The sequence below is a fragment of the Lathamus discolor genome, chromosome 1 (genome assembly GCF_037157495.1).
Source record: "Lathamus discolor isolate bLatDis1 chromosome 1, bLatDis1.hap1, whole genome shotgun sequence".
Classification (NCBI taxonomy): Eukaryota; Metazoa; Chordata; class Aves; order Psittaciformes; family Psittacidae; genus Lathamus; species Lathamus discolor.
The window spans coordinates 45,093,583-45,119,822 of NC_088884.1; the positions used below are offsets into that span (position 1 = coordinate 45,093,583).

At 36.3% G+C, this 26,240-nt stretch overlaps 1 protein-coding gene across 1 annotated transcript in view; it reads right to left on the reverse strand.

Annotated features, from left to right (window-relative positions):
* The window catches only part of PPFIA2 (PTPRF interacting protein alpha 2), a 127,549-nt gene that overhangs the window by 56,579 nt on the left and 44,730 nt on the right, over positions 1-26,240 (reverse strand). Inside the window, exons 4-10 of the mRNA XM_065669600.1 lie at positions 23,722-23,838; positions 13,622-13,843; positions 11,313-11,459; positions 9,428-9,562; positions 1,882-1,968; positions 1,371-1,454; positions 902-1,033 (exon numbers count right to left, since the gene is read on the reverse strand). Coding sequence (XP_065525672.1) covers positions 902-1,033; positions 1,371-1,454; positions 1,882-1,968; positions 9,428-9,562; positions 11,313-11,459; positions 13,622-13,843; positions 23,722-23,838 — 924 coding nt within the window. The remainder of the gene's footprint in view (positions 1-901; positions 1,034-1,370; positions 1,455-1,881; positions 1,969-9,427; positions 9,563-11,312; positions 11,460-13,621; positions 13,844-23,721; positions 23,839-26,240) is intronic.

Sequence of the window (26,240 nt, forward strand, 5' to 3'; positions counted from 1 at the left end):
GCAAAATAAGCAAAATTCATGTTTACTGGACTTTAAAATTAAAATCCCTTAATGTCTCAGTTTGAGTATATATTTCAAACTCTGGAAAGAATTCAAAAATAATTATTAAATTATTTTTTTATTATTAATTATTTATAATTCAAAGATCATGTTTTTTTTCAAGAACAGCAAAAACTTTGTATCTTCCTTGAACTGAGTAGCTGTCACACTCTTAACACAACTATTCTCCCAGGTTCCTCTTCTGGCAGGCCTATTTCTCGCTTTGTATATTTTGTTCAACAATATAAACCTGAAGTACCTCCTCTTGAGATACTCTGAAATATCCTACTGAAAGATGCCCCTCAGATCAAACTGAAGAATAATTAATTAGAAGAGGCAGAAATCAAGGAGGGCAAATATAAAGGTCAAGGGAGCTGAATTTTTGCAGGCTCAATGTCTCACATCACAGAAAACCTGCAAATAACATTCCCCCTCTGAGGATGGATCCTCTGTCTCCTGTGGTGACAGCGTTTTACTCTTCCCACAGGAAGTGAGGTAAAATCAGCAGGTTAAAATACAGGAATGACAGTGTATCTGAAACATGTTCATTCCACGGTCTCATCCAGTTTCTCTCACTGCCTCATACCATATTTTGCACTGGTCATTTACCAGCTCTTCTCCAGACTCTCCACTGGTAAAACAGGGATTCATAATATTCAGCATATCCAATTTTCAGGAGTTCTGGAAAAACATTTGAGCATACTCTTAAATTAATTCTCGAATGTGTAAGTTAGACCATATTTGTGGTAATATTTGGTAATACAAAAATGAGCATCATGCCTCCGTCCTAATAAAAGCAGAATGTACTTCATACAGGAGAAACTTTATTAAGCTGAAATTTCTACTGCTCTTTGCACTGTACCTTTTCCTCAAGTGCTGCCATTCTTTCTTTTAAGTGCAGCTGCAAACGCTCATTGGATTCTGTCAAAAGTCTGTCTACGGTATCTGATAATCTTTTGTTGTGCTCCTCATTCATTTTTTCTCTTTGCCTTGCCTTTAATGTAGAACAGAAGAGACAGATTAGTAATTAACCATTACAGAGTTGTATCATTAAAAAATAATTTAAAAAAGTATGGTAACTGTAGACATATAAAGAAATTAAAAAAGAAATGTAATTACAGTTACTGATTAATGCACATTAACTTTTCTATCAGCAGAATACTTTGCTGTGACTAGATGTAAACTAGTGTATTAAGATGGTTAAATAAAGTGGGAAGATGCTGCTAGAAATAAATCAGTAAATAGGTTTGTGTGCTGAAGTGCTTAATGTAGTGCTATATTGACAAATTAAACCAAGAAAAGTGCACAGAAATTGTCTGCAATGCACATACTCTTTGAAGTTCCTGATTCTTCTCTTCAAGTTGAGCTTCTAAGTGTCTCATACGTTCCTCAATATTTCCATGTCTTTCTTCTGCCTGTAAAAAACATAAAAAACTCTTTTTCTTTAACTTAAGTGGCTTCGTAAGTTTTTCAGTCAGTAAAGTTTAAACAAAACATAAAGCAAGCTACTACTAACTGCAAAATTAGTTTTCCAAAAAGAAACTTTATTTAAACAGGCAGCTGAACAGCATTGCTTGAAATGTGTCAGCTACAAAGGCCTGTTACATCCAAGCATCAGCAAAACATTGGAGTTATTTATGAGCAATGAAATCAGCCAAATGTAACATGCAGACTGTGCATGGTTTGAACACAAACCTGCCATCGTAAAATTGTAAGCTCCTGAAGCACTGAACTGCACAATGGTTGATTATCAATAAAAATAAAATAAAATAAGTTAAAGAAAATGAAAACAAATCAGATGGTTTCTATTTAGCAATAGAAAGTAAAGTCCAGTAGGACTACCTTCCTACGTATGGAGATCATTTCTTGTAGTTTAGCTTCCATAACATATTGATAATCATCAGATGAGGTAGAAGAGGTTGGATCAGACTAACAAGTCAAGGAAAAGGAGAGGGACAAAATTGAAAAATCAGAACTAAAGACACTGACACTGAACAGAACACAGCACAGAATGCTTAAAAGAAAAGTGACTGAAAATTCAATACTTTGAACTGACAGATTTTTATGTGGAACAAACTACACTGATACTTGGTGAATATGATGCAATTGATGTGGAGAAACTGAAAATAATGGAGTGCTAAAAAAGCTATCAACCTACACATGGAAGTTCAAGGTTAGTGATGGCTGGCTGATGACATATTACTACGGAGTGAATTCAAAGCAATACTTTCTAATCTAATGGGTTATTTTTTAATTATGTCAAACTAAAAATCAGGACTCTGTGAGGCCAATGTCAGAAAGTCCTTCATAATTCTTCTATAATTTTCTAGGTATGAAAACAATGCATAAATACTAAATTAATGGTTGGTCAGTTACAGAACTGAGCAATGTTAATGGTATATTCCCTAATTTCTAGAGAACAGAAAGAACATCAAAAGAGACAAGGCTCAAGCTTTAGTATTCCACTTTAGAATACTCTACATAAGCCCTTTTGTCCAAATAAACAGTATAGTTTCCATCCCTTTGAAAGGATCCACCCTGGTGGATCTCTTTGGAAGATCAAGGTCACCAGATAAAAGAAGAACCTATAAATAAAAACTCATTAATAGGAATGAAAAGTCATTACCGAGTATAGAAATGGTAATCCATCCAAAGATTCATTACTATTTCTGACACAAGTTGACCTTAATTAGGTCATGTGTTGCAAAACATGAATATTCATGTTATTTTCATATCAAACAAGCCTATGTTATTATTGAAAATGAAAAAAAAAAAAAAAAGCAGCATCCTTAAGGAAAGGTGAATGCTATATTGGATTCATTGCTATGGAAACAGGACTGTGCAGAATGTCTATGCAATGTGCATAGATAGTGGTGATGATGACTTTGAGTTGTGAGCTAACTCTTGTCAAATGCTATTTCACTCTGTCATATTTACACTCTCTCATAAAGAGATCCTGAACTCCATCTTTAGATGAGCGAACTTTAATATGTACAAGAAATATCAATGTTACAACTTTTTTTTTAATAAGACTGTTTTCCATACTCATCTTCTAATGATTTATCAGAATGATTAGGAGTAGATACAAACGCAATTCCAGATATACATCATAACTTAAAATTACCCATAACTTAAACTCGGTATTATTATCAGGACCAAAAGCTCAGACAGAAAACAAGCCTGTAATCTAGAGATTTAACATAAACTGCAGCTTTTGATATGTAGATATCCACATAAGAAAATCCTGCTTTGAATAAATACAAGAATAATGCTTAACTCTGAAGATTACTACTATTTTCAGAGTAAGTATATTCACAAAACTCAGATTCTTCCAAAATTTAAGGGAAAGTCAGTACATTTTGTAACTAAGGTAATTTAACAAGTGCAGCTATTGTTTCTTATCATGAAGCAGGTGTATTGTGATGTATCTGACACTATCTGAAACTATTTCATCTATTTATTACAAATCAGACCCGTGACAATCCCTTTATGATTTTCTTTATCTTATCTTTCAGTTGTACTAACAAATAGAAAGATAGGATTGAAAAAAGTGAAGTCCTCACAGAAAACCAGACCATGCTATCCCTTCCATGAAGTGACCAAGCTTCATCCTCCTCTGTAGAAGATAGTCTTTTCCCCTTTTTGAGTCCTGGCTGCACTACTGATTCAAGGCTTTCCCTTAATGCATTTCCAAGGGTCAGAAGATTTGAAATCACCAAAGATAGGCTGATAATGGAAAAGGCTGAACAAATTCTATCTCATTTTTAAACCATTTTTATTGAGGGAGATACAGAACCCATTGGGTGTATCATCCTACAGAATTAAACTACTTAGAAGCTGTATTAACTGACTGAAAACTTAATCTTTTCTGCTTCTATACTCTTAATTGCAGGTTAATGCATAATATGAAGATAACTAAACTAATACTTCTAGATTCAAAGAGAATCTCATTTAAATATTCTGATATATGGTGCTGTTTGTCATAACCCATCCTTGAGAAGCTGGTCTAGCGAGCTACATAATTTACATTTATTTTTTCTGTAAAAGAACAAAATTATTTTGTAGCTGAGACATTAAACAAGCATAGGTGCACCTCCTCAGTACCCACCCTGGGCTCTAATGCTGTTTAGGGATTTCAATCACTGGTTACGTGTCAAATGCCTGAGCAGCCCCTGCTCATTGCCCTTTATGCTGAGGAAGGCCCCAGCCGTGGTCTCAAAGAGACCCTTCTAGACAAAAAGACCTAGTAATTCACCTGTTTCCTAAGGAATTTGCAAATGCCTTCTGCACAGACTTCTCCAGGCCACACTGTCATAGACTGAATGTCTTCGTCTCTGTGTTGTGGTTTCAGGCATGAGGCAGAGGCTGACAGCAGTGTTAGTCATGTTCCCTTAGCAGAGTTTTAGATACATGAGACAGAAGAGACAACTGTGGACTCATGATCACAAACAGAAGTTGGATTTCTTCTGACTTGCTTTGCTAAGAGGTAATTGAGTTCAAATCTTTCTGAAGCGGAACTTGCTTTGCTACTTGCTTGGCAGACCTTACTCTCCATTCTTTTCAATACATGACTTGTATGCCTGTTCTCTATCACTTTGTACATGAGGATTTATAAGACACATGGTGCACTACTCAGCAGCTAGCATTTAAAGTGCTTAGCCAGCACATTCAGATATAAATAGATTTGAGAAAATGTGCATCTCAGACTGGATTAAAAATATATGGACAAAACCTAACAATTTCTGACCCCTATAGAGAGCAGCATGAGTCCTTATGCTCACTTTGCACTCTGTATGATATGAAATAGCAAAAAAAAAAAAAAAAAAGCCAGTATAAGCCAGTAACATAGGAAATTTTTGCTTTGAGGGAATATGGAAGCAGTTTGTATTACTGCTGTCAAACCCTGTTAAAACTCTGCTGCTACACCTGCTGCTAATACTCCCACAAAAAAGATGCTTCTTTCACATCATCTGTTACTATTGACACTGCACATTTTTCAGGTCTTTGCATCTTAGTTGAAAAAAAGTCCAATTTCAGATGCAGAAACCACCTGTACAGTACTGGTGCTGTAATTTTTCTTCTGTGCTGATCTGTGGGAGAAATCTAAACTTTTCTAATGGTATAAGCCCATTTCCACAGTTTTGAGACCTTGACTTTTGAACACCTGCAGTCTCCAGATTTTCTAATGGCTTCTTATGGCTCACTGTTTTGGCTATCCATTGAATGAGTTATTGAAGAGGAAAGAATGCATTATTGAATTGAGCTGTGCGACTGACGGAGAAACAGGTGACCATGGTGACTGAGTCACAACAGCTCACAGTTATCAGCTATTTGTTCACATGCTCACTTCTAACCTGTTGAAATGTGACAAAATGTGCTGGCTTAAGTCAATCCTTTTTCTGAAACCCAGCCTTTCAGTCACTAGTTATCCACACATTTTTGCTCCTTCTTTTTCTCACTACCTTCTACACCTTGTAGGTTTAGTAAGCAACACCTTCCATTTAGTTCTGCTTCTTTCATTTCTTCCTCCTATCAGGACAAAATCTTCTGTGGAAAGGGAAGCACAAGAAGAGGGGTGGCTTGAAAAGACAATAATGTGTTGGAAATGTGGAGTTTTCTTAGGCTTCCCTCCCCATAGAAGATCTATTTTTTTTCTTCAGAAGAGGATTTATCAACATTTTTCTCTATCTAACACATCATCTTCTCTCTATCCCTTGTTCTCGTTGAGGTTTCTGTCTCAACCACATCCATTTCTCCCAAGAGAAACTTTATTGCATCCTTTCCATTACAAACCTTCTCTTTTCATTTTCTTCCAATTCTTCCCTACTTAATGCAAACCAGTTCCCCTCATTGACACAAAAGCAGCACTGTGTCCCTCCTGCCTCCAACTTTCAAGTCATTCTATATCACCTTTAAAATTATCTGAAGGTGTTACTATGCTAAATGTGGTTTATTATGATTATGTCTTCCTCTTCTCCATCTCAGGGCTTCTCTAATGCAGCTAAAAAGCACTGTTGGCATTTCTGGTGACCTGCATACAGGAATGATGAAGCAAAATGCTGACTGCTGTCTTGTGATCAGAGAAGCGACATGGTACCTCTGCTGCACAAGCACCCGAGGAGAAGAGTGACTACTAGTTAGGGTGAGTGAATGGAAGTGGGTGGATCCTGGCTGTCTTTACTGGACACCTCCTTGAATAAATGCGAGGAGAAAACATGTTTCACAGACTAACCATCTGAAGATTCTGGATGCTCCAAAGTCTCTCCCTTATGAGGAAAATAAACATCTTACAGGATAAAGAAAGGTTTAGTTAATATTGGAGGGAGGTTCTTTCTGCTACCAACTGCCTCTTCTCCTGGGTGGGCAAACAGACCAATACTGTGAGAGTGATTACAAGGTGGCTCAATGAGTCATGGCAATCTAAATCTTGGGGTACATGCCGAGAGCTGTGCTACTTGTCATGACCAGACAGATACCAGCGCGACAGCCAGGCGGGACAGCACAGTACATGGGATCATGCTGTTCCAGGTTAGTCTGCTACAGGCTGACTAACCCTCCAGTTGCTCACCCAATGGGCAGAACACAGTGAAAACAAAGCCAAAGAAAAGTTCAAATGATTCAGGTAAATTTATGGGTACTTATCTGAGTTCACTGTACAGTCCAAACTTTTGGAACTTCACTCCTTATGAACTAGTTTGGGCATGGAAAAGTAGCAAAAGACATTCACTAGCCCATATATATATATATAAAAATTAAAACCGACTGTTTTTAAAACTGACACCATAGAAGGATCTCATTCTATATCCTTCATTTGCAGAATCCCAACCCAGATTTATTGTAAGGAAAAGCATAATAAATTGAGTGCAGAATTGTAACATGCATATTTTAAACTTGAGGGGAAAATATGATTAAAAAAAATCATATCCAAATCCAGAACATGTTTGTTCTGTTTTATCTCCACATGTAAATAATTGGTCTTACATTTTACCCACAGTGAAGCAGTCATGGTTTCAAGTTATCCCATACTACTTCCCTTTGAAAACACATGTAAAACACATTAGGCTTAACTCACCTCTTTCATTTGATTGTAACCCCATTAATCTCAGAGAAGCCACTTTCATTGAGGTAGTACAAAAGAAAGGAGGGTCAGTTTTGACTTCTTTGTAGTGCAGAAAGACTAGCTGGTTCAGGACACTCATCTTTTATCTAGTATATATGAACATTGCAGTGATCGCAGCTCAGGTAAGCAGAATTAAAGTAGTCCGAAGCCAGCTAATTTGAGCCCTACTGACAATATGTCTGCTGGCACAAAGGCAAAATTAATTAAGCATTATTCAGCCCCTTAAGTAGGTCTTGCAGCTTTCATTGACCAGCTAGTATGGTAACAGTATTCCAGCTAGCTCATTTAAAACTAGTTAAGCAAGCTGCAGTGATTACAGCATTGTCCTTGGTTCTGAGCTCCATTTATGTGACTCATGAAAATTACTGGACTTTACAGCTTTCAAACCAGCATTTCAATAAGCTCTGCAGTTTGCAAAGATGCTGTATACAAGATATATAAAATACAGGCTTATTTAGCCTATTGGCCAAATTCTGACATAATTCTTCATGTCATGTATTCCAAGAAGACATAATTTTAAATTAAATAATTTCTTCAGTTTTTCAGGTAATTACAGAGAAATGAACAGAACTGGCACTAACAGTCTAATATGCCTCTTAATTTCCTGCTTCGCAAAAGCTTTGACAAAGTACGTCAAAGTGAAATGGAGTGGAGTGTCAGCTCTGTTCACAGCTCTCTAACCCCATCCTATGAAATAATGCAAGAAGACAAACAGAGATGAATACTGCAGCTTTATGGTCACAATAACAACAATATCTCATGGAAGTCCCTGAGTGCTCTGCATGGGTGAAATGGGTTTTCTTCTTACAATATTTTTCATTAACATATGTTCAAGGAAAAATGCAGTTGCAAGATAAGACATGCTTGAGACTGCAAAATACTTACTGGTGCCTAATTGCTGGAGAAATTATTCAGGAAAAATCCTCTTAAAATAGAAAACAGTATTTTTAAGGTACTGAGGGTATTAGAATATGTGATTATTTGTTGAATCAGAGACAACTGGAAAACAAAAGTTAAAATGGCAAGGGATTGCTCTTCTGTGCACCTGAGGTTTTATTAAAATGCAGTGATATTTGTTTGGTATTTCATGTAGCTCTCTTTTCACTGATTCTTCTTTTTTTCCCACCATTTTTGGTCTGTCTTTCAGATTCCCACCCATTCATACAAACCTAAAGTGGACAACACGTAATTTTGACTACTGGATAACGATCTTGCCTTAATAAAATAATAAAAAATCCCCCAACCCAAATGCCCCATAAGCCTCTCTTTCTTTATACTTCTTCACTAAATTACTTAAAAATCAGACAGTATTAATAAGCTGTTCAGCACCTAAGGCTTTGCTATAAATGGAAAAACATGAAAATTGAAAATAATCCACCAAATTTAAAAATAGCCAGGCACATAAGTAGCTAGAATATTCCTTGGCAATAGAGAAAGGAACACTTAAATTAACCAGCGTGATATGTAATACAGTCTCTTAAATGCATTTTCTCTACTTGTCTGATTTTAAGGGATGAAGAATAAACATATTAGTATTGTATGTCTTTATGAAGCTGATAATACCCAAGACATTATATTAAGTACATGTCCACCTGGAAGTATTAGAGACCAAATACGAAAACTACACTACTGAAAAATGTTTTTTCTGATTATTTTTGTGCAAGAAAATTGCCATATAGTACATTTATCAGGGAAAAAAAAAAACAGTTTGAAGTCCTCTCAGGGTTTCACATTTGTCCTTGCAGACATATGATACAATGAATGATTCAGAACAAACTATCTTATGTACTGCAAGTTCTTTTCATTTGCGTTGTACAAACGATCCCAGCTGCCACTAAGATTTGATTTTATAGCACTTACTGGAGTGGAAATAATTGTTGTTTCATACACATGTATGAAATCATCCAGAACTAAATAAGTCTAGGAATGGGACTTCCCCCACCCCTTAAATTAGAAACACTTATGCAGTAAAATGAACCCTCCTGGGATAAGTTATACTCACATGTATTGGAAATATAAAGGACTTCTTTTTAAATATTGTCTAGCTTACAGATAACCACTTTTTCTATTACCAAAATGCTAAGAATTACAAACACAGCATTGAGACCATTCCTGGTTAAACTTGTGGCACATACCTATTGGGAAACATTTTCTTCTTTCAGATCATCTTGGTACTAATTTTGTTTTGTCCTTGAGGCAAGGAATCAGGATGCAAACCAGCGTTAAACAATGGGGCTTCTGAAGTGAACCTATTTCTCAGGGCAGTACCTTAGTCAGAGCTGCAATTCTCTGTGCTAGTTCAGCTTCCACTTCGGGTAAGGTTTCAGCCTTCCTCATCGTCTGCTGCAGCTTCTGCTCAGCCAGCTCTAGACGCTCTTGCAGCTGTCTGTTTTTGTCTTCCAGCTGAAGGCCAAAGATAGATAAACAGGTATAAAAAAAAATAACCAGACTTAAGATTTTCCTTTGCTTTCTTAGGTATCGGGGAAGCAATCAAAACTCACTACATAGGCATAGATCACAACTTGGGAGAGCTCTCTGGAGAGTTATTATCTCTAGCATGGAACAGCGTAGGCTGCCAGTTTCACTAACAATGAGTGATCTGAGGCTCAAGGATCATACGAAGGTGGAAAAAATGATTTGTAAAATTGCACTAATGAAGATGAACAAGAAAGTCCTCTGATCAATGGGTTGTCTATCTGAGCAAAATGAATGTATAGGTGCCAGTAAATTCAGAATTTTCTAGATGGAAATATTGAGTCCATCTCACAGAAAAGTTTATGTATGAGCTAAAATGGGAAAGAAGTATAATTCCAAAAGAAGAGAATTCCCAGCAATGTTTCTGAACAAATTATCAAAAGCAATTTTCTGAACAAATGCCAATCATATATTAGGAAATGTTAAATCTGAAATTTCACTCATGGTTGCTATTTGCTTTAGTTGGCAGTGATATTGCTCATTGTGAAACTACAATAAAGTCTCATTTTACAGAGGTGAAATTGATTAATCTGTGATAACCATTAAAGAGCAAAAGGAGGGCTTTTGATAACTTTTGCACTAATTTCTGGCCTGCTGAGAAACACCACATGATTAAGACTTTTTTTAATGGCTTGATAAGTGTTTCCCAGTTTCCTGTTTATTCCAGATAATAGAAGATGTAATGAAAAAGAAGTGTGCTTTTAGAAACATTTTTAATCCTTCAAAGCATGAAAAGGTAGGCTTTTTACATCGCTATGCTGCAAATCATTGTTAAGTCTGCTTGTATATATTCTAAGACTGGTTTTACTGATCACTGCTTTGAGGGGGTAGACTCCTGCAGCGCAGCATGATTTACATTGGCAGCAATAAAACAGAGTTTTAGTTCCGATTCTTTAACTTCCCAGAGGAAGTAGTCACATAAATATATATACACAGATACAGAGAGATGTATGTGTGTGTAAATATACCTGCATAGAGTCACAGAAGCAGACATTATCAGATTATAAAGGCTTATTTCCCATATAGTATTTTATGTTGTTTGAAGACAAGATAGGTGAAAAAAAATAATTAAGAAGTCTGATACTGAGGCTGAGGAGAAAGTTCATCTTTTACAATGTGAATTATATTCATTTCATGCTAGCTTTCAGTTCACATTATAATCTTCAAATTACAAACAGTATTTTCTGTTCACTTCATACTTCAGCTTTTGAATCACTGTGGAAACAAAGTACCACATGAGAATGTTGCACAATCATGCTTTTTATCTTATACTCCTTTTTAAAAGTAGAAATCATTAGAATATATTGTATGCAAATTTTGATCTTTCCTGAAGAAGGGAATTTTTTTTTTTTGCTTACACTATTTTTTTTATTTGGTTTGTTTTTTTGGTAAATAAAATTCAGAAAATTGTTAGATAAGAAGCAAAGATAATTCTTCACTTAGGGAATAGACTATGTGCATTTACGCAAAACACTATCAGAACACACAGTTATTTGCCAGTGTTGAATATACACCTTGACATGCAGTCATAGTTGTAGAAGCTGATATGAAGCTTTTTTTTCAGATAATTTGCTAATTAAAAAATTAACATATTAAACTATTGTAAACCTCCTATCTTCCCCCTGTTTAGCATTAATATTCACTATATATGAAGAAACCAACTGAGTAATATTCGCACCTGACGGAGGATGGCTTCCTTGTTTGCCAGTTCATTTTCTAGCTTATCGTTCATGTCATGTATGGAGGTGGATTCTCTCTGAGCACTGAGGTAGCGCTTCTCCAGCGTAGTTATTCTTTCTTCCATATCTTCCTTTTGTGCCATCGCCTAATGTGCCAAAAAAAAAACCGAAACAAAAAAACAGCAAACCCCATGTAATTAAAATGCTACATCATTTTATACCAGTGTAATTTTCACTAGATGCAAACAGTAGTCCGAGACGTAAAGTATGCTCAGAAGTATTTTTTCTGTTTTAAAGAGATTTTATTTCCTTTGGGATGTCTTGAAACTATGATGTTTAAAGTAGTACCTGCTGAGTAGAGCAAACAGAAACAATGCTCATTGTTTTTATATTTTTCTAGTTTCTATATTTTTCAATGCAAAAAACAATACCAGATTCAGCTCACATTTACTTGCGTGCATTCTATGATGGGGCAACAGAACTGATGGACAAGGGTAAAGCAGTGGATGTCATCTACCTGGACTTGTGAAAAGCGTCTGACACTGTCCCACACAACATCCTTCTCTCTAAATTGGAGAGATATCGATTTGATGGATGGACCACTCGGTGGATAAAGAACTGGCTGGACAGCCACACACAAAGAGTTGTGGTCAATGGCTCAATGTCAAGCTGGAGACCAGTAACGAGTGGTGTCCCTCAGGGACCAGTGTTGGGACCGGTCTTGTTTAACATCTTCATCGCTGACAGGGACAGTGGGATTGAGTGCGCCCTCAGCAAGTTTGCCAATGACACCAAGCTGTGTGGTTCAGTTGATACCCTGGAGGGAAGGGATGCCATCCAGAGGGACCTTGACACGCTTGTGAGGTGGGCTGATGCCAGCCTCTTGAAGTTCAACCACGACAAGTGCAAGGTCCTACACCTGGGTCGGTTCAATTCCAGGCACAGCTACTGCATCAAAAGGAGCGTGACCAGCAGGTCAAAGGAGGTGATCCTGCCCCTCTACTCTGCTCTTGTGAAACCTCACCTGGAGTATTGTGTGCAGTTCTGGCGTCCTCAACATAAAAAGGACATGGAACTGTTGGAACAAGTCCAGAGGAGGGCCACGAGGATGATCAGGGGACTGGAGCACCTCCCATATGAAGATAGGCTGAGGAAGTTGGGGCTGTTCAGCCTGGAGAAGAGAAGGCTGCGTGGAGACCTCATAGCAGCCTTCCAGTATCTGAAGGGGGCCCATAGGGATGCTTGGGAGGGACTCTTCATTAAGGACAGTAGTGACAGGACAAGGGGCAATGGGCTAAAACTTAAATAGGGGAAGTTTAGATTGGATATAAGGAGGAAATTCTTTTCTGTTAGGGTGGTGAGACACTGGAATGGGTTGCCCAGGGAGGTTGTGAGTGCTGCATCCCTGGGAGTGTTCAAGGCCAGGTTGGATGAAGCCTTGGGTGGGATGGTTTAGTGTGAGGTGTCCCTGCCCATGGCAGGGGGGTTGGAACTAGATGATCTTGAGGTCCTTTCCAACCCTAACTATTCTATGATTCTATGATTGTAACGTAATGCTTGATCAGAAAATAGAAAAACTGATATAGGTACATAATAGTAGAAACATAGTTCAATAATGTAGGGGAAAATTGTATATTGTATATATATTGTATATGTATATATATTGTATAGTGGGACATTCCTGGGTCCCACTAAAATTTTATTTTTAAAATACTAAAATAGAAGCTAACCATCCACACATATTGAGAACAAACACATAAGACAGATACTCTGGAGAGCACTAAGGAGTACCACAAATTTAAACAGGAAGAAAGAAAAGGAAAACTGATTACATTTTCATTTATTCAGGGAAGGGAATAGCATAATAACAGGGGTAATGAAGTTACCGCACATGAGGAAATATTATAATTGATTATATAAATAACATCATTTTATAAAACCACACAGGAGTTATAAAAATGTACTTTAGATAATCTATATTACCATCACCCTTATCTAACAGAGTTCATTTTGAAAAATTGAAATAGCTGAAAACTGGCCAGAATGCACTCTAGTTATGCTAAATCCCAAAGGAGCTGGCCTTTCTCCTATTTCAGTTGCACATATGCATACCCACTTTTATAAGCAGGGATTTGTATAAAGAGATTTCTAGTACTATTTCTTAATGTAAATTATGTGTTTCAAATGTACAGGGCTTTTGCCAGTACTCACCTTTTGCTACTCATATTCATTGGTCTCTATAAGTTTGTAGCGGGTAACACAGGAACAACAGACAAGAAACAGGAGGCAAGGGTGATGAACTCCTTACCTCTCTAATGTCTCTCTGATATTTATTGTTCATTTCCTCTGTTTTAATAAGTTCCTTTCTGGCAGCCTCTGCCTCCTGCTCCACCTCTCCCACACGGGAAGATAGTGCGGCCAAACGCTCCTTCATTTGTGCCATTTCATAGTTTTGCTTTTCCAGTAGTTCCTGAAGTTCAACAACTTGACTAGCTTCATCATTGGAGTCTATGGAGCCATTTGATAAGCGCTGTTGGCAGAGAAGTGACATTATCTATTAGTTATCTTTTAATACAGAATTTATGCAAAGAATTTCTAAAACAAAGATTATTTTAAAAATTACACAAGCAACTAGGAAGAGAAAAACACAATAATTCTCATGCTAGATAAGACAGGTGTAGTTATGAAAAAATTGTAAAAATATTAGTATTCATTTCTATGTAGGGATTCCAGAATGTAACACCTCATAGAGAAATAAACTTCTGTATTAAGAGCAGAATACTGTATAAGAATAGCTTTAGTTTGACATTACAACTATTCAAATACAAATTGCAACAATACTACTCCTAAAAAGCAACAAACTGCATGAATACATCTTGTCTAAACTTACACAGCCTTTAAACATAGTGAAAGCCTATTTAATTTGCAAAACTAGGCAACACTGCAGGCAGGAAGCAACACTAATAAATCACAAATTCACTGTACCAAGAAGTGCTTAGAGTCTCGACAACAACAGACTATTGGAAACACATTCTGCTGTAGTAATTTGTATGCTGCTGAAAGCCTTGGTATGAATATAGTTGCAAATAAAGAATAAAAAAAACAAACCCCAATACAAAAGTCTTGAACTCACATTACATTGCAAATATGATTTTAAGAATATTATCTATATTGTAAGTAAATGATTTCAGGAGAGAAGTGTGTTATTTTACATTAACATGAAAAAAATTAACCTGAAGTAGTCCAAAGCTATCATTCACTTTCTTGACTAGGTACAATTTTACTGGTTACCTTTCTGTTATGCAGTATGGGAACAAAGCATTTCAGTGTAACTGTCATTTTAAATATGTTATATATCTTAAAGAACATCATGCAGGAGTACTGGTCCTAAAATGCGCTCATTGTCCTTCAGATAGTAGGGAGCATAGTAATGTATACATGAAACATTCCTAGCAAGTTCTGAAAGGAAACCGAGCTTCCTTTCATTAGCACTTCTATATTATTATTGTCAGAACATATTTAAACAGGAATCTTCCACAAAATTAAAAAAGAACTTTACTTCACTTATTGGCTTTAACTACATTTTTTTCCCCAATCAGCCATAAAATGAACTGATTAAGACCACTTTCCCTTCTGCGGACCATCGAATAAGGGTATTTTACTCTAAAAAATCATTATATCAAATAACTCTTCCAAAATGGCTTTCTTTATACTAGTTAATTATATTATCTTGACATTTTATGTTAGCTGCTGAATCATCATTGGCCTACTTTCAGGACACTATGATAAAATGATGATAGCAATTAAAAAACTTATTTACACTCAGTTTGTTGTTCTGAAAGTGTTCAGTTAGTCTACTTAAAATCCCATTATTATACAGCAGTCAGATAAGTAAACAAATAGTACTCAAACAGGATAAACATTATAACCATCATACTTTATTCCATTGTGCAAATTTGAGATAACTTTTTTTTTAATCTATGATAATTATAATCTGGTGTACAGTTTTAATCTCATACAGCAATTTTAGCAGTTGTCACAGATGAACAAATTCTACCTTGAATTGAATTTGCCTTACAGCTCTCTAAATAGTGGTCCAGGAATTGCTGCAAGGTTATAAGCAGCCAAAAAACAAATCTGAAAAGTAATAAATGGCATGTTAGAATGTAGTTTATGTGATGTAAACCATGATACTTTTGAAATGGCAAGCTGCATTATATAGAATCATAGAAGAGTTAGGGTTAGAAAGGACCTTAAGATCATCTAGTTCCAACCCCCCTGCCATGGGCAGGGACACCTCACACTAAACCATTCCACACAAGGCTCTGTCCAACCTCCCCTGAACACCGCCAGGGACGGAGCATTCACAACCTCCCTGGGCAACCCATTCCAGTGCCTCACCACCCTAACGGGAAAGAACTTTCTCCTTATATCCAATCTAATCTTCTGCTGTTTAAGTTTTAACCCGTTACCCCTTGTCCTGTCACTACAGTCCTTAATGAAGAGTCCCTCCCAAGCATCCCTATGGGCCCCCTTCAGATACTGGAAGGCTGCTATGAGGTCTCCACGCAGCCTTCTCTTCTCCAGGCTGAACAGCCCCAACTTCCTCAGCCTATCTTCATATGGGAGGTGCTCCAGTTCCCTGATCATCCTCGTGGCCCTCCCTCTGGACTTGTTCCAACAATTCCATGTCATTTTTTATGTTAAGGACACCAGAACTATATAGGAATATGTCCACTAGAGTTATGTCAGAGTTATCTTTAAAATCATGAAAACTTTTGATTTAAGCACCCTTTTGATTATACATATTTTCTTGACATGCAACATAAAAAGTAACATTAAAATGGCTTTTCAAAGGTCTGCATATAATAAGTTCTATTTGCTAAATAGATGAAGGTTTATTTACCCATATAAGTATGTAAATATATGTAAGCAAAGAACATAAGTTTTGCAAGTTCTCTCTGAACCTGCCAAATTAGGGCATTTCATTTTCTCTTTTTTCTTGCCAGTTTGAAGTTGGACAAAAAAGCAATTGTCTAAAGCATACATAAAACACAAAGCAATGGATACAAGGTAAGTTTCAGCAAGGAATTGTTTTCAGAAAAATCACAGTGTTTAGAAATGGCTATATAAATAAGGCAATTGTTTCTAAATAACAGAATGTCATTGCTGCAGAAGCTCTTGGAGACTGGAATATACTGTTACCTGTCTCAAGATATGACGTATCCTCATATCTGCCATAAGCCTATGACTCTAATACTCATGGTGACTGGATTTCAAGATACTGCTCTTTCTGTTATTCTAGGATGGCATCTCAACCTAAAGGAATACCACTGTCTCACTTTATTTTGTGAGACTTCTCCTTTTATCTTCTACTAAGGCAAGTGCCATCTGTTGCTCTATAAAACATAGATAAATTGGGTCAGCTGTCCTGACTTTTGGTCAGTCGCTCTGAGTTTTGGTCAGTCAGCTACTGATATGGTAGCTGAGATATTAAAATCTTCATTAATATATAGTATATAGAATTTTAAAGATACAAATCACTTTTGAAATATTTTGGAAATAGAACATGATCAGTAATAGTACCTGTTTTAAAACCCAAGTTACTTTTAGACTCTCTTTGAATCAATGTAATTCCTACAAATAATACATATACTGAAAATTCAATGTGAGGAAGAGTAGGAAAGAAATGCCATATGAAACTTAAAAGCTTTAAAACCAGGTGTTCAGTTTGTTGTTTGTTTTTAAAAAAAAAAAACTTTTAAAACAGTTAGGCAGACAAACCGGAAAATTTTATCCCCAGTCCCAGGGAAAAAAAAAAAAAAAATATTATTTTGAGCTCTGCAGTGCTGACGATACTTCTGACTTAGAATGCTGGCCAGATCAGGGGAGAGACAGAAATACAGTATATTTCCCAGGTCAAATAAACTTGTATGAATTTTGTAGTATAGAAATACTAAAAAGGAAGTAAAATAATCATGAAAGGAAGCTAAACTCTACATGTCACTTGACCTTATGAAAGAGTAAAATTTAATGCTGCAAAGAGATGCTGTTTGAGATGTAAGAATAAAGGAATAACAAGTTGCCAGAAGATGCTTTTTATTACAGAGTTCTTCCACTCTTATTCCATTCAACTGGCTCATGCAAAAGGTTTAAAAGAAAGTAAATTATATTAACACAGACACAGCTATGTGACAGCCCAATCACAAGTGACAACTAAAGAAGAAAAAGCAACAGGATCATCATCCATATAATCAGCACACAAAACCGAATGCAAAAAGCTATGCCCAAAATAATAGCATTACACCTAAGCTGCCACAGTAATTTCCAAGTGGTTGGTTGCCTCTTTTATGTTTGAATACTATGCTGCTTCTCTAGGTTGTTCCAAATCTTTTGGTCTGTGTCAGGCAGAAATTGCAGAATCATTAGAGGTCTCCTCTTCAGTTACCTTGCATTTTCTCCAATCTCTAATCAATTACGAAAGCCAGTGTTCTCTGAACTGAAATATTTCTTTGCTACCACAATACCGATGTAAAAATAGCTGCCTTTTCCAACACTTTTCTCTCAAACCATCCTCACTTTTTTGCTTCTTCTACCAAGCCATCAAAAGACTTCAGTGTTTATTACTAATTTTAAGATCTGAAATAAGTCTGCTTCCTGATCAGCTTTCAGCTCTCATTCTTCTTTCTGGTGCCGGTAATCATCTCTTACACTTTACTCACTTTGCAAAATGGTGGCTTGGATGGGGAGAATAATAATAATAAAAAAAGGGTTTACTTGACAGGTAGGCATATTTCTTCTTGTTGCTGGTTTCTTCCAGAGTGCCTGTCTATTTCTCCTTTACGCTATTAGAAGAATTTATGAGATCCTACACAGGAGAGAGAAATCACGTACTGCTTCTTAATTATAAGGGCTAGTTAGCTGCCCAAACCAAATTCAACATGTAAACCCTGTCCCCATTTACCCTGACTAACTCCTTTTTCTTACTAGTCTGCCCAGACTAGCATTAGAAATTACTGGCCCAGCAACTCCTTGCAGTAAATCATCCAGCATAAGTTAGTCAGCCAATGCCATCAGATGGCACAGCACTAGAGAGGTAAAATTCCCTTGCAAAGGTAAGCACACTTTTAAAGCGGTGGTTTAAACAGCTTGACCTGCAGAAGTAAGTATATAGAGATTTCTGTTAGGTAAAAAGGATTTTGTATGACTGAAAGACTAATTTATACAAAACAGGCAAAGAACTTTTTTTCTTGAAAAATTAAAGATCTGAGAAGTCTATTGATTCAGCATGTAAATAATGCATAAGTAATGCAGATTTTCAGGATAATAAAATCCCTATGCTATACTGTTGAGCACTAAGTATTCATAGTCATGCAGACTGAATTATTAAGCATGACAGTGCTTACAAAATATTTTCCTTGACTCTTTCAGAGAGAATATTGTATACTCTCCCAGACTTACTCCTTAGATTCATAAAGACTTGCAATCCCAGCTACAGTTATCTGTATTTCCTTTCACTCTGAAAACGCCCCACCTCCTCTGGTGTTTCAAGCCATCAATCTTCATTAAGTCCCACTCAGCACATGCTTCTTTAATAAGCTTTATCGATATTAATCCAGAAAGAGATGATTAGAAAGCCAGAATGACATCTGCAGTGCTGAAGAACAAACCTATTGTCTGGTTATCAAATGTATTGTATGTCTGAAGAGTATTATTTCAGTAATTCAGACTATGAGTGCTTTGGGGCAAGGATCACCTCTCCCACTATTTTTTTACACATCATGCATTCTGGCTGCACTCAGTAAACAGCAGAACAAAAAGTCCTTACAGCAAACTTTCTTTCAGAAATCCACTGGTCAAAGACATTTCTGCTTTTACATGAGATACAGACTGGTTTTGCCCACTAGATCCTCAAGCATTATTCCAGAGCTGAGAAAAACCAAAGGTCACTGGCAACACCACCTTCACAGTCAAACTTTCATCTCCAAGATGCACCTTTCATTCTGAGCTACAAAGCTTATCAACAAGGACTGATGAGAACACCAATACTTCTTGTCCAAAAGCTTCATCATAATTTTAAATTTGCTTATATAAATAGCCTCCTGTAATATTGTTGGTGCAATAATTCGAGGTGGCAGATGAATTTTGGTAATACTTTATTAACACCCTTCATTCAAGTTTCCCCAGAGCTGCATGAGGTGTAGTCAACAGACCCTGCTCATAATGTCAGGAGGAGCCTACCTGTGAGTTGTCACTCACTGCTGGCTATTTCAGATGGAAAACCATTAATATTGAGAAGAGAGGCACATAAGCTACCCTCCTGCTAAATGGCAGGTTCCTTCTTCACTTATGTGCCACTGCAGAGTTTCACACCTGCCCAACTTCTTTCCTTTAATAACCCTGCATGCATCCTCTATTGTCATGATCTTGATCTCTAACGCTCAGTCCCACTTTTATAGCTTCCCTACCTATTTCCAAATAGATTTCTCAAGGGACAATTTATTCACTGGGAATAATGTCTTTCCTGGCATTTGTTTGTGAGCCAATCAGCTCCCTACTGATCAAGTGAAGATCTGGACAACAGCAAGTGGTGTCCACTGGTCACCAATCTAAGGAGAAGAGTATCTGATAATAGAAATAGTTGAATTCCCTCAGCGGTGATCTTTGTCAGATTTTTTTTTTTAATAATTTTTCAGAGTCCTTTAAAGATCCGTTTGTGCAAGTTGGCCTGTTTGCAAGTTTTCGTATTTGCTAGCTTTTAAATTTGTCTTGCTTGAAAGATGTAGCTTGGAAGCTCTACTGTCATAGAGCAGAAATGTTAACATAACTGGTTGAAGTTCCCCTTAGGGAACATGTGTGACCTTATCTGTTTAATGACCTGGCATCCATCCGCCAATAAAAGCAACTCACAGTACAATCTGCAGTCTTCTCCAGGCACAAAAAGCTAGACCCTAGAAGCTCCTTGTTGTTTTTTATTGTTTTGTTTTAAATCAGGATAGTTCATGTTGAAATCCCTAATACTTTCCTACAGCAGATGCCTTACAAAGTTTGTAATTTTGTGAAATCAGAATTAAAAGCTATTAAGTCAATTTTTTCTTAGAAGTTTTTCCTTTTTGTTCGTTTGCTTTTGGTTTAGGCTTTATTTTTTGGTGAAGCAATAAATATTCATAGTTAATACTTCTCATTACTTCTATTTCACCATTATTTTCTTTTCAGATGTTTCATTTATACTTGGTAATGAGACTCCATTTATGAATATACCCTGTCACCATTAATAAGATTTCTATTTTTTAAAGATTAACTGGATTGATTTCTCTTACTGACCATTTGAAAAAAAAAACCAAAAAAAAAAAAAGAATTATGTACTGAGCCATTCTTTATAGAAAAAAAAAAAGGTATTGTAAAACAATTTCCTTTTAACCAAATTGTCTCATAAAAATATGTATATTTTTCATAGAAATTGCAAAACACTTCCTATAAAATTTATAAGAGTCATTTTAGCATTCTTTTTATTTTCATTTTCTGGAGAGTTGTGGGGTTTTGTTTGTTTGGTTTTTTTCTCAATTTTCACTATTAGCTTTTTCATAATTTTGCTAACACCAGTGTAGATAAACACGATAATGCAGCTTTGGTCATATGAACTGAAATCTATGTTGCCATCTTTTTCCTAAATACACAAAAAGTTATTACAGCTTCAAAACAGATGCTAAACTTGGACACACCTAAAACTCAGAATACAGTCCAGTCTTTATTATATGTGACCCATACCGGCTAACTCTTTCTGTAGGTTATTTTAAGCTGAGGAGTCCTCTAATTGCCTATATCAGTTTGGGATGGTCTGTTCTGCAAATCTAGGCAAGCCCTACTTCAACATCTGTTTAGACTTCACCATGTCTGTATCTCCTGCAAAGTCCAAGAAGACAGGTATGATTAATAAGGTGACTGCCTAAAGGTACTGCTTAAGTTTAACCTATATAATTGTGACTATCAGACTCAAAGTCGAAACCCAAACCATAGGATCTCACTCAGATTGACTGAAACTGAACCTTGATCTCCTGTATTATAAGTGAACTGGACACCCCTCCAATAAAAGCAAACTGTGGCCTGCACTCTGCTGCCAAAGGAATTGAGAAAAATGCATTGGCAATATCAATCGTAGCATACCACTTGGAAGCCTCTCCCCTGCCATTTCCAAAAAAGAACTGTCGTAGTTTAAACCGATCCACACAGCCTGTCCACTCACCCCCCGCCCCGACCCTCCCCACTCCCGGAGGGATGGGGAGGAGAATCAGGAGAATGTAACTCCCATGGGTTGAGATAAGAACAGCCCAGTAACTAAGGTATAACACAAACCACTACTGCTACCACCAATGATAATATTGATAAGAGAATATAACAAGAGAATACGATACCACCGCCGAACGAGTTCGACCCCCCCAAAGACAGAGTGTGTCCTTCCGGGTAACTCCCAGTTACCTCCCTGGGCATGATGTGCTGTGGTATGGAATACCTCTTTGGCTAGTTTGGGTCAGGTGTCCTGTCTCTGCTTCCTCCCGGTCTCCCTTCATCCCCAGCAGAGCATGAGACTCACAGAGTCCTTGGCCAGAATAAACATTACTTAACAACAATTAAAAACAATCGGTGTTATCAGCTCTCTGCCCAGGCTGGAAGTCAAAACACAGAGCTTGCACCAGTTACTAAGAAGGAGCAAAATGGCTCCTGGTAAACCCAGGACAAGGGTGCAAACTGTTACTTCATAGCTTATTGTTTTCCATCCATACTGCAGAAGTTGAAAGAATGTTTTCTAAATGGATGCTTAGAGTATGGGTTTAAGAGGAAGCATCTTACAAAGTAAGGACTTCACAAGAAGGAATTGATGGTATTATGCACTAAGGTAATGTAGAAAGGGAGAGGGCAGCTACTGCAGAGGATTTGAATTAGTGTACATTGGGTGACCTGGTGTCAATATATAGTCTTCTCTTAACTCGATATCTAGTACGCAAAAGTTATCAAGTGCAAGCCTTTAATTCAGCTTAACAAAACCAACTTCAATTGTTTTGACTGGGAAGCACAGAAGTTTTCTGGACATAATGGTCTACAAACGTTTCATATAAAATGACAGCAATATGTTTCTTTGCTTTCATTCCCCTTTTATTAATATCTAAAAATGCAGATTTCTTAAAGGACAGATATTTCCATTTAGATCTGCTTACAAATAAGGTGTGCACTGACTCAAATCAGAAGACATAGCTTGCAAAGAAATGCTAAAATTAGAGATTTTCAGCTAAGCAGTGTGGTGGTATTTAAAAGCTCAAGTGAGTGGGATGTTCACTGTTTTAACAAAATTTCACAGAAGTGTCAAAGAGTAAGGTTTTGCGAGGAATAGGAAAGTAGATGAACAGTATTTGTTTACTGTATGGCTCTGAATCACATAGATTACTCAAAGAAAAATGCAGACATAAAATAAACCGCAAAGCATGTAAAATTAATGTTTGCCATGCAAATGAACCCCTGTAAATTAGATTGCCTGTAAAATAAGTAAGTAATGATGAGTGTTATTCTTTATAAGTATGATTTATGCCACTGTTCATCACAGGCCATTAGACAGAAATGCACAATTAGAGATCCAAGAAGCAGCTTTACTCATTTCATCTGTCTGCCAAACACTATGTTATGCTTGCATTTTAAGTTAGTAACAGTGAAGCAACAGAGGAAGATACACAACTTGGGTTTTTATCAAACTGGAAAACTAAGGTTTAGAAGAAAATGTTGTTTCTAAATCAATATTTTCTACCTTTTATTTCTCGTTCAGCCTGAAGCAGCAAATACTTAGGCTGCTAAGTATCTAAACTTAATATTCTATCTACATTTAATATGAAATATCTAGTATTTAAATATCTAAATATCCTTATTTCTCATTGCAAATGTGCTAAGCAAGTAAAGCTCTTAATTTCTCTCCATATGAACATGGACATGAATTTAAAGAGTATCTACAGGTATCAGAGTGGAAAATTACTTTTTTCTAGTTTTTAGGTCTCTGTTATCCTGCTATGGACTATTCTGGCAGTAGTTATCGCATGTATACTCTTTCACATACCCATGCCATTACACCTTGCCCTTCTGTATGTGATGTGCATAAGACCACTCAGCAGGATATAGTATTCTTAATTGTAGCATTATGCAAAAATTCCAAGCAAAGTTTGTTATAAACCCTGGGTTTAACTCTGTACTCTATCAAAGAGCTCGTTTACATTTATTTTCCATTTAAACAAACTAATTTTTGATACTGGTTTAATTAAGCAGACTATTCTAAATGGATGTGCCACAAAATATTTACATTACAAAAATCTAACACCTGCTTATTTCTCATACTGATGGTGTATTCCAGTGAAAACTAACATTATATACCTTTTCATGAACCTTTTGCCCTGGCTCCATTCCTTCAATATGCTCTGATTCGGCAGGCCCTTCACCAGCTGCCATTTTCCTTTGAATGTGTGCATTTTGCTCGCGCAAAGCTACAATCTGCAAAAGAGAAAATATGCAGTCAACACGCATAATAAACCTTAAAACTACTAAGCAGACAATTTGTTAAACCTATTAATATTTTGATCTTATTTTGGCCATTTGTAGCATTTGCAAAATTATCTGTACATACAGACAGGTTTAAATATCAAACATAGTAAGAGCTGTTAGGCATTGATTTTGTAACAGTGCAAGGACAACTCACTCTTCTATACAGAACACAATGGACACCAAACTATCATTATATAAAAACAGTACTGAAAGGCTATGAATCAAAATCAGGTGATGCAAAATGAAGTGCTAATTTTCTGTCAACTTCCCATCTGTTACTAAGTGCAGCATACGTTTTGACTAATTCGTGTTAAGAAAAACATGTAGGTAAAAGCCCTTGCCTGTAGTATTCATTAACTGTTTTAGTGCATATACAAGTAGGTTTTATTGTATTGAAAGTATTGTTTTATTTATTGGTAGTGCTAGTAAAAATCCCATGCAGCTACTGGAAAATAAGTTGCTTTATCTCTGATTTTGCAGCCTACCCTCAGACAATAAGCAGGATGGAAAGTTTCAGGTCCTGAAAGATTTTTACATGCTATAACATGGTAAGCTGGAAAATGTGTCTAATATAAAACTTTCTTATTTTGATAAACTGGACAGTTAGATCTCTCTATACAGTTCTGCTTTCATAAACTTCCATAATGAATGATTTACTGGATGGATAACATTGTGTATTAAACAGTAGAAAGCAGGTAAGTTGTATACATGCTGTTTTTGGAAAGCTGATGTAAATGTAAAGGCTTCTGTCCTGTACTGTGTCTGCACAAATCCTGAGTCAGAAGCACCCTAAAACAGTGTCCTGGCCTAAAATAGAAAAGCATGGGGTGGGAGGAAAGATTTAAGGCCATACTACCTTCTAAGTTTTTAGAGCAGCTAAGATTTTGTGGGACACTGAATTTGACTTAATTTAATTTTAATTTACATTAAAATATGTTTACTTTGATCTGAATAATTTAATAAAAAAAAGTGTTTTTTCAAGCATGTTTTTTAGCTTATGCTTAAATTCTGATTTTAGAGACTGAATCATCTCTGACCAGAATTTGAAATCTCATGGATGCACCACTGTAAACAATTCTTCCTTAGTATGGATGTTGAAAACTGTTATGATTTGAGTCAGGTTGATTCACTGCCTGCTAAATTCCAAATTACAGCCCTTGCAGGACTCACGTGACTCGCACTGATTTCAGTGCTGAGACTGATAACTGAGGGCAACATTTCACCCAAAGCAATTATAGCAAAATATAAAAGAATGGGAATTAGAACTGTCCGACACAATCTGTGTCTTTTGGGATCGTACAAACAGAATGAGCTTTAAAATGTTTTGCTTAAATAAGAGAATTAGACCCTTCTTAAATAACAAAAAGATCTTTATAATCTCATCAGCATAGATTCCCTTTGTACACAGGACTTGGTAATTTAGTAACTTTTTTTTTCTGAATAGCTTCACCTATTTCTTTTTCTTTACAGTTCAGATGGTTTTCAAATCTAAATTACCGAAATTATGGTTTCCACCAGGCAGAATTAGCCATCAATTACTGCTAAGTGACTTTAAGGTAGATTAAGGGAGGTACTTCAATGTATATATTATAAAATTCTGATTTGTAGAGAGCAATTATATATGAAGTAAAACAAGCATAAAATCATAGGATATGTTAACTGGCAGCCAACAGTAGATCTGGATTTTCATATAATAATCTTTCATTGATCTGTTAAAATACAGAGTTCACTATGCCTTCATTTTGAATTACCACCTGCATCTAAGACAAACCCTTTAGCTCAACAAGAATATTGTATAAACACTGCACAAATTTTTATTATTTCATCACACATTTCACAATAGTTATTTTTTCATAGCCTCTGATGGTCTTTAGGTGCCCTAGGATTACTTTTTAAGTATGTAAGTAAGTAAATAAAAACATGCAATTGTGCCTTCAAAGCGAAAGGCAAATAAAAGAGTACAATATTATGTATCACTATTTTGGGGAGATTCACTTGATTTTTGAATGGGAAAAATTTCTTTGCCAACCCCCCATCATTGTTACAGCTAATTTTTTCAATGGTTTTGTTACAGTAATGAATGCAGAGTAACTATACACAGGAATAACATGGAGTTTGAAGTCTGTCACATCTTAACAGTTTCAGCTCTAAGGTGGTCATCAGATAACAGATGTAAGTTGTGCAGATGCACACAGCTAACTTGTTTTCATTTTTACTTATTTCTTATTTAACTAGAACTTTCCAGAATATGCAAATAATTTGAAAACATATTAATTAAATCACTGAAGAATTTGTGTAAGTTTCTACACAGGAGGCCAAAACACAGCTGAATGGATGATGATGATGATGAA